Source organism: Saimiri boliviensis, chromosome 1 (genome assembly GCF_048565385.1).
Source record: "Saimiri boliviensis isolate mSaiBol1 chromosome 1, mSaiBol1.pri, whole genome shotgun sequence".
Taxonomy (NCBI): domain Eukaryota; kingdom Metazoa; phylum Chordata; class Mammalia; order Primates; family Cebidae; genus Saimiri; species Saimiri boliviensis.
The window spans coordinates 127,693,137-127,707,764 of record NC_133449.1 but is presented as its reverse complement, the minus strand read 5'-3'; the positions used below and the strand labels follow the sequence as shown (position 1 = coordinate 127,707,764).

Here is a 14,628-nt window from a genome sequence, read left to right as displayed (position 1 = left end):
TTCTCATCTAGAGCTTTCTGCACTAATCTCTAATGGATCAAAAACTTCCTTCCTTGATCATGACTTTCATCACCCTACCAATGCCAAAAGGAAAGACCCAGTCTGAAAAGGCCTTGGCTCAGCTGCATCACTGCCAAGCAGCACAAGTCTCTCCCCACACAACACTCCCCAACGCGATGTCAGCACCATGTCACAGGACTGAGCATTGAGGAAATAATGACTTACATTGTATACTCTGCCATCTTCTGCTCTGTAGAGCTGTGGAAACAGACCATCAGCATACCGAGAAGCCACAAGTCTCCCCAGAGATGCCACATAATCTGCATTTTTATGAAGAAAAACAATCAAAACAGTGGTACATGACTGAATCTTCTTATTTTTATTTTGAAACGTTTTTCTCTGACACAATTTAAATTATATCTTGTGACATCAATAATTTGTGATACTTTCTATTCTGTTCTAAATCATAAAGTATTTCTAAGTGCTATAATAAACATAACTGTCTATGGCATTGTAATCTTCTGATGCATGAATAAACAGGAAGAATAGGATTTGTGTCCTCGTCTCCTTGTACTTAGATCCAGAATAATGACAGCAGAGGTTTTTTTTAAAAAAAGCAACAGAGAGATTATTTTAATTTCTAAAACTTATTCATGACTTGAACTTGGTTTTCAGGATTTTTAAAATTTAACTTAGGTATTACTTACTGTATTCTCAATTGGAGGTTCATAATTAAATCAGTGAAATAAAGCAAGCAGGTAATAGATTCAGAATTGCCATACAGAATGTCAGACCTACAAGCTTTTCTTCTCATCAGATTATATGCTCAGCTGTTCAAATATCTTTTGCATAAACCTTTATTGGGTGCCTACTATGTACTAGGCACGCTTACAGGATTGTAATACAATTGTTACCTCAAACATAGTCCTACTCCTTCATGAAACTATCAGAAGGCCACAGAGAGGCTTCAAAGACTAACTAGGATTTAGCAGGATAGAAGATGAGGTAAGGCTTCACAGAGATGTTTTTTATTTGGTGATTATTTTAATTTTATTTATTATTATTATTATATATTTTTTGAGACAGAGTCTTGCTCTGTTGCCAGGTGCCAGGCTGGAGTGCAGTAGCACGATCTTGGCTCACTGCAACCTCTGCCTCCCGGATTCAAGCAATTCTCCTGCCTCAGCCTCCTGGAGAGCTGGAACTACAGGCGTGCACCACAAAGCCCAGCTAATTTTTTGTTGTTGCTTTTTTTAACAGAGATGGGGTTTTGCCATGGTGTCCAGGATGGTCTCAATCTCTTGACCTCATGAGCCGCCCGCCTCGGCCTCCCAAACTGCTGGGATTACAGGCTTGAGCCACCGTGCCCAGCCTTATTATTTTAATTTTATTATTATTTTTAAGTCCCAAAGGTAGAAAACAGAATGGTGGTACTTGTGGTTCCAGTACTTCCTTTCCTCTGCTTTACTGTGGAGGCAGGATAACAGTTTCCTCTGGAAAGCTAAAAGGAGCAAGGCTGAATTTTATAGACACCTGGTCAGGGTTGGTTCTCAATCACAAGGGGTGATTTCAAGTTTTGAAGTGCAACTTTCACAATAGTAAAGAGTAAAGAATGGATACTTGAATTCCATCAGCAATAATCTCACTCAATAGACCTCTTCAGCTCTAAAATTTGTGTTTCCAAGATTTCACCTTTTTAGCTGACATTGATGAAATGACAAAATATCATTAGTGCATTCTCTGTTTACCTAAGACATTTATCTGGAGTTGGAAGAGGAAGCTGTTTTTTGAGGATTGAAGGAGATAAGTCTGTGGAAGGCTCCATACGCTGTATTGACAAGTGAAATGTAAGGCATTGTGAGTTCTGCATCCAATAACAGTGGAATAGACTGTATTGGCTAACCTTCACACAGAAAAATATGATAAATTCTGTACAAAATATAAAAAGAGCTAGAGACATCTAAAACATGCAGAAACTGGAATGGCATCCATCCTAAAAAGGAGGACACTTTTGAGGTGAGATTTGTATTTATTTAGCAGGAAAGAGAGGGAGTTTGGAGTTTGAGTCCAGCCAACTTAACTGCCCACTAGAATGAAAATCAGCTCTCCATCTATCAACAGACAAATGGATTAAAAAAACTGTGGTATATCCATACAATGGAATATCACATGGCTGCAAAAAGGAATAAAGTACTAGTGCTGATTACAACATGGATTACAAATGTTTTAAGAACCTTAAAAACATTAGGCTAAGTAAAAGAAACCAGTCACAAAAGACCACATATTATAAATTCTATTTAAATGAAATGCTTAGAACAAGCAAGTCTATAGAGACAGTTTAAGGGTGGGAAAGTGTAGAGCTAAGAAGTATAATATTTCTTTCTGAGGTGATAAAAACACTCTAAGTGGTTGCACATATCCATGAATATACTAAAGCCATTGAATTGTAGGTAGGTAAATTATAGCTCAATAAAGCTGTTATAAATAATATATATGTATCGATTTTTATAAGAATAAAAAGTCACTTCTCTTAGAAGAAGGAATATACCGTTGATCCTTGTATAACATGGTTTTGAACTGCATGAGTCTACTTACATGCAGATTTTTTTCAAACAAAGGTGGATAAAAATACAGTATCAGTGGAATGTGAAACCCACTCATAGAAACAGCCAATTTTTCATATACGTGGTTTCTGAAGAACCAAATGCAGGACCTAAGTATGCATGGATTTTGTATCCACAGGGGGTCCTGGAACCAATCTTTTGCATGTACCAAAGAAAAACTATACAACCCAAAGTCTCTACAATCATCTACATTGTGCAGCATAAACAAAAAAGTATTAGATACATAAACAAAGAGAAAATGTGACCAATAGTCAAAAGAAAAAGCAATCAGTAAAACATACCCTGAGATGGACCAGATGTTAAAATTAGAAGAAAAATGCCTCAATTTATTATAAGTATACGATAAACATTATATATATAATGAAGGGAAAGAAAACTGTGATTATAATAAGTGAACAAATGGGGATTTTAGCAGAGAAACTGAAAAGAAAGGAAATTTTAGAACAAAAGGTACAATATCTGTATAGGTTTAACAGCAGATTGGAGGTACCAGAATAAACTGTTAGTAACCTAGAAAATCTGTCAAGAGAAATTACCCAATCTGAAAAACAGAAACTTCTAGCAACCTAGAAAATCTGTCAAGAGAAATTATTCAATCTGAAAAACAAAGAGAAAAAAATATTGACAAAATGAACAGTTTTGGTGACCTGTGGAACAACATCAACATGGTTAGCAAACTATAATTTGAGTCTCAGAAGAAAAAGAGAGAACAGATTGGGTGTAAAGATAGATTAGAAGAAATAATAGTTGAACATTTCCAAGATTTGATTAAAAACAAACCTGTAGATCCAAGAAGCTTGATACATCCAATGCAATGTATGCACAAAGAAAACCTAAAGAAGGCAGGATTTCTGCCAAGATGGCCGAATAGAAACAGCTCTGGTGCACAGTTCCCAGCAGGAGTGATGCAGAAGGTGGGTGATCCCTGTATTTCCAACTGAGGTACCTGGTTCACTGCATTGAGACTGGTTAAGGCAGTGGGTGCAGCCCAAGGAGGGTGAGCTGAAGCAGGGTGGGGAGTCACCTCACCCAGGAAGTAAAAAGTGTGGGAGAACACCCTCTCCTAGCTAAGGGAAGCCATAAGGCACTTTTCCAGACACTCTGGCTCAGATACTGTGTTTTCCCACAGTCTTCACAACTCACAGACCAGGAGATTCCCTCCACTGCCTGCAACACCAGCATCCCAGGTTTCCAGCACAAAACTGGGTAGCCATTTTAGACGTGGCAGATTTTTTCTTTTTTTTCCCTCATATCCCAGTGGTGCCTGGAATGCCAGTGAGACAGAATCACTCATTCCCCTGAAAAAGGGGGCTGAAGCCAGAGAGCCAAGGGATCTGGCTCAGCAGGTCCCATCCCCATGAAGATCAGCAAACTAAGATCCACTGGCTTGAAATTCTCCCATCTAACACAGCAGTCTGAGCTCCACCTGGGATGGTTGAGCTTGGCAGAGGGAGGGGTGACTGCCATTGCTGAAGTTCAGGTAGGCAGTTTTAACCTCACCTGTGTAAACAAAGAGAGTGTGGAGCCCACAGCAGCTGAACAAGGTCACTGCAGGCAGACTGTGTCACTAGATTCCCTTCTTGCTGGGAAGAGCATCTCTGAAAAAAGACAGCAGCCCATCAGAGACTTAAAAATAAAGCCTCGGGGACTTTCAAGATGGCCGCCTAAGAACAGCTCAGGACTTCAGCTCCCAGTGAAAGTGCAGAGGGTGAGTGGACGCCGCATTTCCAGACGAACTCTTATTGCCCACAGACCAGGAGATACCCAGGCAGAGGGGTCGCCAGCGTCGCAGTCCCAGCCGGTGCGGCTGTTTTGGCCCCCGCGGGGCTGATTCCGCCCGCGCGGCTGCTGTGACCACTCCCTGTTGCTGCCGTTCTCCGTAAAAAAGCCACTGGTCTGGGAGCCCTCTTAGCTGGCGAGCAGAGCCTTGAGACGGCAGAATAGCCCATCCATCTGAAATAGCGAGTCAGGCCAGGAGATTCCTAGGCAAAAAATCCGCCAGGAGCCGGCGCCGCGGTTCGAGCCGACTCCGTGAGTCGCAGCACGGGAGATCCCGGCGCCTTTTCAACAAGCGACCGGAACGCGGGGTCGTTCAACTTAAAAGAAAAGACTCTGAGTCAGGGAGCCAGGTGATCAGGCTCGGTGGGTCCCACCCCTCCACCCCCAACAACAACGAAAACAAAAACAGCAATTGGAAACCCTCCGGGTTGAGCCCTTCAAACCAAGCACAGCTGAACCGGGACGGTCCGGCTCCGTGGGGGAGGGGCTTCCGCCATTACTGAGACTCTCCACCGCTACCGAGGCAGGCTGCCGTTGCCGAGGCAACCCGCCGTTGCCGAGGCAACCTGCCACAACAGAGAGAGTCCGCCATAACAGAGGCGGGGCCACCATTGCCCAGACAGTTCTAACTACGCCCATATAAAAAGGACTACAGGGAAGAGCTCAGGGCAGCTGGGCGGAGCCCACAGCAGCTCAGCAAAGCCCCTGCGGGCAGGCAGAGGCTAGGCGTGCTGCTAGCTGGGCGGTCCGACCTGAAAAAAAAAAAAATCAAAAAAGGCAGTAGTGCAACGGAAACTCATAAAGCTCCAACTCCCTGGGACAGAGACAGACAACAGGTGGATAAACCCACAAAAATGGGTAGAAACCAGCGTAAAAAGGAGGAAAACTCCCGAAACCAGAACACCTCTCCTCCTAAAAGTGATCACAACTCCTCACCAGCAAGGGAACCAGACCGGATGGAGAAGGAGGGTGATGAAATGACAGAATCAGACTTCAGAAGATGGGTAGTAAGAAACTACAATGAGCTAAAAGAACATGTTCTAACCCATCGCAAAGAAAATAGGAACCTTGAAAAAAGATTGGACGAACTGCTGACGAGAATGGACAGCATAGAGAGGAGAATAAGTGAATTGATGGAGCTGAAAAACGCAACACGAGAACTTCGTGAAGCATGCACAAGCATCAACAGCCGAATTGACCAAGCAGAAGAAAGGATATCAGAGGTCGAAGACCAACTCAATGAAATAAAAAGAGAAGGCAAGAACAGAGAAAAAAGCGCAAAAAGGAATGAACAAAATCTTCAAGAAATGTGGGACTATGTGAAAAGACCTAATCTACGTCTGATAGGTGTACCTGAATGTGATGAAGAGAATGAATCCAAGCTGGAAAATACTCTACAGGATATTATCCAGGAAAACTTCCCCAACCTAGCAAGGCAGACCAATATTCAAATCCAGGAAATACAGAGAACACCACAGAGATATTCCTCAAGAAGAGCAACACCAAGGCACATAATCGTCATATTCACCAGGGTTGAAATGAAAGAGAAAATTCTAAGGGCAGCCAGAGAGAAAGGTCGGGTTACCCACAAAGGGAAGCCCATTAGACTCACAGCAGATCTCTCAGCAGAAACCCTACAAGCCAGAAGAGACTGGGGGCCAATATTCAACATCCTTAAAGAAAAGAACTTTCAACCCAGAATCTCCTATCCAGCCAAACTCAGCTTCATAAGTGAAGGAAAAATAAAATCCTTTGTGAACAAGCAAGCACTCAGAGATTTCATCACCACCAAACCTGCTCTACAAGAACTCCTGAAAGAGGCTCTACACATATAAAGGAACAACCAGTACCAGCCACTCCAAAAACACACCAAATGGTAAAAAAGCATCAACACAATCAAGAATCTGCATCAACTAACCAAAAAAACAGCCAGGTAGCATCAAAATGACAGCATCAAATTCACACATAACAATACTATCCCTAAATGTCAATGGACTAAATGCCCCAATCAAAAGACACAGACTGGCAAATTGGATAAAAAGCCAAAACCCATCAGTGTGCTGTATCCAGGAAACCCATCTTACATGCAAGGATACACAAAGGCTCAAAATAAAGGGATGGAGGAAGATCTACCAAGCAAATGGAGAGCAAAAAAAGGCAGGAGTTGCAATTCTCATCTCTGATAAAATAGACTTTAAAGCAACAAAGATCAAAAGAGACAAAGAAGGACATTACATAATGGTAAAAGGATCACTGCAACAAGAAGAGCTAACGATCCTAAATATATATGCACCCAATACAGGAGCACCCAGATACATAAGGCAAGTTCTTAATGACTTACAAAGAGACTTAGACTCCCACACAATAATAGTGGGAGACTTTAACACCCCATTGTCAATATTAGACAGATCAACCAGACAGAAAATCAACAAGGATATCCAGGACCTGAACACAGACCTGGAACGAGCAAACCTAATAGACATTTACAGAACTCTCAACCCCAAATCCACAGAATATACATTCTTCTCAGCACCACATCACACCTACTCTAAAATTGACCACATAATTGGCAATAAATCACTCCTCAGCAAATGCAAAAGAACAGAAATCATAACAAACAGTCTCTCAGACCACAGTGCAATCGAGTTAGAACTCAGAATGCAGAAACTAACTCAGAACCGCACAGCTTCATGGAAACTGAACAACTTGCTCTTGAATGCTGACTGGATAAACAATGAAATGAAGGCAGAAATAAAGATGTTCTTCGAAACCAATGAGAACGAAGACACAACATACCAGAATCTCTGGGACACATTTAAAGCAGTCTCTAGAGGAAAATATATAGCAATGAGTGCCCACATGAGAAGAAAGGAGAGATCGAAAATTGACACCCTATCATCAAAATTGAAAGAGCTAGAGGAGCAAGATCAAAAAAACTCAAAACCTAGCAGAAGACAGGAAATAACTAAGATCAGAGCAGAACTGAAGGAAATAGAGACACAAAAAACTCTTCAAAAAATCAATAAATCCAGGAGCTGGTTTTTCGAAAAGATCAACAAAATAGACAGACCACTAGCCAGATTAATAAAAAAGAAAAGAGAGAATAACCAAATTGACGCAATAAAAAACGATAAAGGGGATATCACCACAGATTCCACAGAAATCCAAACCATCATCAGAGATTATTACAAACAACTCTATGCACATAAACTAGTAAACCTGGAAGAAATGGATAAATTCCTGGACACCTGCAACCTCCCAAGCCTAAACCTGGAAGAAGCCGAAACCCTGAATAGACCAATAACATGGTCTGAAGTCGAGGCAGCAATAAAGAGCCTACCACCCAAAAAAAGCCCAGGTCCAGATGGGTTCACAGCTGAATTCTACCAGACATACAAGGAGGAGCTGATACCATTCCTTCTGAAACTATTCCAGACAATCCAAAAAGAGGGAATCCTTCCCAAATCATTTTACAAGACAAACATCATCCTGATACCAAAACCCGGCAGAGACTCAACAAGAAAAGAAAATTTCAGGCCAATATCCATGATGAACATAGACGCAAAAATCTTCAATAAAATACTGGCAAACCGATTGCAACAGCATATCAAAAAGCTCATCCACCATGATCAAGTAGGATTCATCCCGGGGATGCAAGGCTGGTTCAACATACGCAAGTCCATAAACGTAATCCACCACATAAACAGAACCAAAGACAAAAACCACATGATTATCTCGATTGATGCAGAGAAGGCTTTTGACAAAATTCAACAACCCTTTATGCTAAAAACCCTCAATAAACTAGGTATTGACGGAACGTATCTCAAAACAATAAAAGCTATTTACGACAAACCAACAGCCAATATCATACTGAATGGGCAAAAACTGGAAGCATTCCCTTTGAAATCTGGCACTAGACAAGGATGCCCTCTCTCACCACTCCTATTCAATATAGTACTGGAAGTTCTAGCCAGAGCAATCAGGCAAGAAAAAGAAATAAAGGGTATCCAAATTGGAAAGGAGGAAATCAAATTGTCCCTATTTGCAGATGACATGATTGTATATCTGGAAGACCCCATCATCTCAGCCCAAAATCTCCTGAAACTGATAAACAACTTCAGCAAAGTCTCAGGATACAAAATCAACGTGCAAAAATCACAAGCATTCCTATACACCAGTAATAGACTTCAAGAGAGCCAAATCAAGAATGAACTGCCATTCACAATTGCTACAAAGAGAATAAAGTACCTAGGAATACAACTAACAAGGAACGTAAAGGACCTCTTCAAGGAGAACTACAAGCCATTGCTCAACGAAATAAGAGAGGATACAAACAGATGGAGAAACATTCCATGTTCATGGTTAGGAAGAATCAACATCGTGAAAATGGCCATACTGCCCAAAGTAATTTACAGATTCAACGCTATTCCCATCAAGCTACCAATGACCTTCTTCACAGAACTGGAAAAAAACACCTTAAACTTCATATGGAACCAAAAGAGAGCCCGCATAGCCAAGTCAATTCTAAGCAAAAAGAACAAAGCGGGAGGCATCACACTACCGGACTTCAAACTATACTACAAGGCTACAGTAATCAAAACAGCATGGTACTGGTACCAAAACAGAGATATAGACCAATGGAACAGAACAGAGGCCTCACAGGAAATACAACACACCCACAACCATCTGATCTTCGACAAACCTGACAAAAACAAGCAATGGGGAAAGGACTCCCTGTTTAATAAATGGTGTTGGGAAAACTGGCTAGCCATGTGCAGAAAGCAGAAACAGGACCCCTTCCTGACACCTTACACCAAAATTAACTCCAGATGGATTAAAGACTTAAACATCAGACCTAATACCATAAAAACCTTAGAAGAAAATCTAGGCAAAACCATTCAGGACATAGGTGTAGGCAAGGACTTCATGACCAAAACGCCAAAAGCAATGGCAACAAAAGCCAAAATAGACAAATGGGACCTAATCAAACTCCACAGCTTCTGCACGGCAAAAGAAACAGTCAGTAGAGTGAATCGGCAACCAACAGAATGGGAAAAAATTTTTGCAGTCTACCCATCTGACAAGGGGCTGATATCCAGAATTTACAAAGAACTAAAGCAGATCTACAAGAAAAAAACAAACAAGCCCATTCAAAAATGGGCAAAGGATATGAACAGATACTTTACAAAAGAAGACATACAGGAGGCCAACAAACATATGAAAAAATGCTCATCATCACTGGTCATCAGAGAAATGCAAATCAAAACCACATTGAGATACCATCTCACACCAGTTAGAATGGCGATCATTAAAAAATCGGGAAACAACAGATGCTGGAGAGGATGTGGAGAAATAGGAACACTTTTACACTGTTGGTGGGAATGTAAATTAATTCAACCATTGTGGAAGACAGTGTGGCGATTCCTCAAGGACCTAAAAATAGAAATCCCATTTGACCCAGCAATCCCATTACTGGGTATATATCCAAAGGATTATAAATCATTCTACTACAAGGACACGTGCACACGAATGTTCATTGCAGCACTGTTTACAATAGCAAAGACCTGGAACCAACCCAAATGCCCAACGATGATAGACTGGATAGGGAAAATGTGGTACATATACACCATGGAATATTATGCAGCCATCAAAAATGATGAGTTCACGTCCTTTATAGGGACATGGATGAACCTGGAAACCATCATTCTCAGCAAACTGACACAAGAGCAGAAAATCAAACACCGTATATTCTCGCTCATAGGCGGGTGTTGAACAATGAGAACACATGGACACAGGGAGGGGAGCACTACACACTGGGGTATGTTGGGGGGAAATGGGGGAGGGGCAGGGGGGTGGGGAGGTGGGAAGAGATAGCATGGGGAGAAATGACAGATACAGGTGAGGGGACGGAAGGCAGCAAAGCACACTGCCATGTGTGTACCTATGCAACAATCTTGCATGTTCATCACATGTACCCCAAAACCTAAAATGCAATAAAAAAAAAAAAAAAAAAAAAAAAAAAAAAAAAAATAAAGCCTCCACCTTCCTGAGACAAAGCACCTGAGAAAAGGGGTAGTGTGGGTTCAGTTTCAGCAGACTTAAATGTCCCTGCCCAGCAGCTTTGAAGGGAGCAGCGGATCTCCCAGCACAGCACTCAAGCTCTGATAAGGGACAGACTACCTCCTCAAGTGGCTCCCCGATCCCCATGTATCCTGACTGGGAGACACCTCCCAGCAGGGGCTGACAGACACCTCATATAGGAGAGCTCTCGTTGGCATCTGGTGAGTACCCTTCTGGGACGAAGCTACCAGAGGAAGAAACAGGCAGCAATCTTTGCTGTTCTGTGGTCCCTGGGGTGATTCCCAGGCAAGCAGGCTCTGGAGTGGATCTCCAGCAAACTGCAGACCTGCAGCAGAGGGGCCTGATAGAAGGAAAACTAACAATCAGAAAGAAGTTGTTTCAACATCAATAGAAAGGACATTGATTCAGAGACCCCACCCAAAGGTCACCAACTTCAAAGACCAAAGGTAGATAAATCCACAAAGATGGGAAGAAACCAGTGCAAAAAGGCTGAAATCTCCAAAAACCAGAACACCTCTTCTCCTCCAACAGATCATAACTCCTTACCAGCAAGGGAACAAAACTGGATGGAGAATGAGTTTGATGAATTGACAGAAATAGTCTTCAGAAGGTGGGTAATAACAAACTTCTCCAAGCTAAAGCGGCATGTTCTAACCCAATGCAAAAAAGCCAAGAACCTTGAAAAAAGGTTAGACAACATGCTTACTAGAATAACCAGTATAGAAAGAACATAAATGACTTGATAGAGCTGAAAAACACAGCACAAGAACTTCATGAAGCACACACAAGTTTCAACAGCCGAACTGATCAAGTGGAAGAACAGAGATTAAAGATCAACTCAATGAAATAAACTGAGAAGGCAAGATTAGAGAAAAAAGAGTGAAAAGAAATAAAGTCATCAAGAAATATGGGATTCTGTGAAAAGACCAAATCTATGCTTGATCGGTGTACCTGAAAGTGATGGGGAGAACAAAACCAAGTTGAAAAATACTCTTCAGGATATTATTCAGGAGAACTTCCCCAATCTAGCAAGGCAGGCCAACATTCAAATTCAGCAAATACAGAGAACACGATAAAGATATTCCTCAAGAAGACCAACCTCAAGACACATAATCGTCAGATTCACCAGGGTTGAAATGAAGAAAAATATCCTAGAGCAACCAGAGAGAAAGGTCGGGTTACCTACAAAGGGAAGTCCATCAGACTTACAGTGGATCTCTCTGCAGAAACCCTACAAGCCAGAAGAGAGTGGGAGCCAATATTCAACATCCTTAAAGAAAAGAATTTTCAAGACAGAATTTCATATCCAGCTAAAATAGCTTCATAAGTGAAGGAGAAATAAAATCCTTTACAGATAAGTAACTCCTGAGAGATTTTGTGACCACCAGGCCTGCCTTACAAGAGCTCCTGAAGGAAGCACTAAACATGGAAAGGAACAACCAGTACTGCAAAAACATACCAAATTGTAAAGATCATTTACACTATGCAGAAACTCCATCAACTAACAGGCAGAACAACCAGCTAGCATCAAACTGGCAAGATCAAATTCACACATTACAATATTAACCTTAAATGTAAATGGGCTAAATGCCCCAATTAAAAGACACAGACGGGGCAAATTGAATAAAGAGTCAGGACCCAACAGTGTGCTGTATTCAGGAGACAAATTTCATGTGCAAAGACACACGTATGCTCAAAATAAAGGGATGGAGGAAGGTTTACCAAGCAAATGCAGAGAGAGAGAGAGAGAGAGAGAGAGAGAGAGAGAGAGAGAGAGAGAGAGAGAGAAAGCAGGGGTTGCAATCCTAGTCTATAATGAAACAGACTTTAAACCAACAAAGATCAAAAGAGGCAAAGAAGGGCATTATATAATGGTAAAGGGATCAATGAAACTATCCTAAATATATATGCACCCAATACAGGAGCATCAAGATACATAAAGCAAGTTCTTAATGACCTACAATTAGACTAAGACTCCCACACAATAATAGTGGGAGACTTTAACACCCCACTGTCAATATTAGATAGATCAATGAGACAGAAAATTAACAAGGATATCCAGGACTTGAACTCACATCTGGACCAGGCAAACCTAATGGATATCTACAGAACTCCCCACCCCAAATCCACAGAATATACATTCTTCTCAGCACCACATTGCACCTACCCTAAAATTGACCACATGGTTGGAAGTAAATCACTCCTCAGCAAATGCAAAAGAATAGAAATCATAACAGTCTCTCATGCCACAGTGCAATCAAATTAGAACTCAGGATTAAGAAACTCACTCAAAACTGCAGAACTACATGGAAACTAAAGCAACCTGCTCCTAAATGGCTACTGGATAAATAATGAAATGAAGGCAGAAATAAAGATGTTCTACGAAATCAATGAGAATGAAGACACAATGTACTAGAACCTCTGGGACACATTTAAAGCAGTGTCTAGAGGGAAATTTATAGAAATAAATGCCCACAAGAGAAGTGAGGAAAAATCTAAAATTGGCACCCTAACATCATGATTAAAAGAACCTGAGGAGCAAGATCAAACAAATTCAAAAGCTAGCAGAAGATGAAAATAACTAAGATCAGGGCAGGACTGAAGGAAATAGATACAGAAAAAAAAAAAAAAAAAAAAAAAAAAAAAACCTTCAAAAAAAATCAATGACTCCAGGAGCTAGTTTTTTGAAAAGATCAACAAAATGGATAGACCACTAGCCAGACTAATAAAGAGGAGAAGAGAGAAGAATCGAATAGATGTAATAAAAAATGATAAAGGGATCTCACAGAAACACAAACTACCATCAGAGAATACTACAAACACTCTATGCAAATAAATCAGTAAATCTAGAAGAAATGGATACATTCCTGGACGCTTACATCCAAGACTAAACCAAGAAGAAGTCAAATCCCTGAATAGACCAATAATGAGGTCTGAAATCGAGGCAGCAATTACTAGTCTATCAACCAAAAAAAGTCCAGGACCAGAAGGGTGCGCAGCCAATTTCCATCAGAGGTACAAAGAGGAACTGGTACCATTTCTTCTGAAACTATTCCAAACAACAGAAAAAGAGGAATCCTCCCTAACCCATTTTATGAGATCAACATCATCCTGATACCAAATCCTGGCAGAGACATAACTAAAAAAGAAAATTTCAGGCCAATATCCATGATGAACATAGATGCAAAAATCTTCAATAAAATACTGGCAAACCAAATCCAATAGCACATCAAAAAGCTTATCCATCAAGATCAAATTGGCTTCATCATATAAAGCCAGCTAAACCAAATTGGTTCAACATATGCAAATCTATAAATGTAATCCATCACATAAACAGAACCAAAGACAAAAACCACATGATTGTCTCAATAGATGCAGAGAAGGCCTTCAACAAAATTCAGCAGCTCTTTATGCTAAAAACAATCAATAAACTAGGCATAGAGGGAATGTATCTCAATATAATAAAAGCTATTTATGACAAACCCACAGCCAGTATCATACTGAATGGGAAAAAACTGGAAGCATTCCCTTTGAAAACCAGCACAAGACAAGGATTCCCTCTCTCACCACTCCTATTCAACATAGTATTGGAACTTCTGGCCAGAGCAATCAGGCAAAAGAAAAAAAAAAAAGAAATATAGGGTATTCAATTAGGAAAAGAGGAAGTCAAATTGTCTCCATTTGCATATGACACGTTTGTATATTTAGAAGACCCCATCATCTCAGCCCAAAATCTCCTTAAGATGATAAGAAACTTCAGCAAAGTCTCAGGATACAAAATCAATGTGCAAAATCACAAGCATTTCTATACACCAGTAACAGACAGAGAGCCAAATCATGAGTGAACTCCGAGGACACAAACAGATGGAAAAACATTCCATGCTCATGGTTAGGAAGAATCAATATCGTGAAAATGGCCATACTGCCCAAAAGTAATTTATAGATTCAATGCTATCCCCATCAAGCTACCATTGACTTTATTCACAGAATTGGAAAAACCACCATAAACTTCATATGGAAACAAAAAAGAGCCCACATAGCCAAGACAACTGTAAGAAAAAACAAAAACAAAAACAAAGCTGGAGGCATCATGCTACCTGACTTCAAACTATATGACAAGGCTACAGTAATCAAACAGCATGAT

At 40.8% G+C, this 14,628-nt stretch overlaps 1 protein-coding gene across 2 annotated transcripts in view; it reads right to left on the bottom strand.

The window, feature by feature from the left end:
• Positions 1–14,628, bottom strand: part of VWA3B (von Willebrand factor A domain containing 3B) — a 236,056-nt gene that overhangs the window by 201,711 nt on the left and 19,717 nt on the right. For both annotated transcript variants that reach the window (XM_074403828.1, XM_074403831.1), the window contains exon 3: positions 226–320. In XM_074403828.1, coding sequence (XP_074259929.1) covers positions 226–320 — 95 coding nt within the window. The remainder of the gene's footprint in view (positions 1–225; positions 321–14,628) is intronic.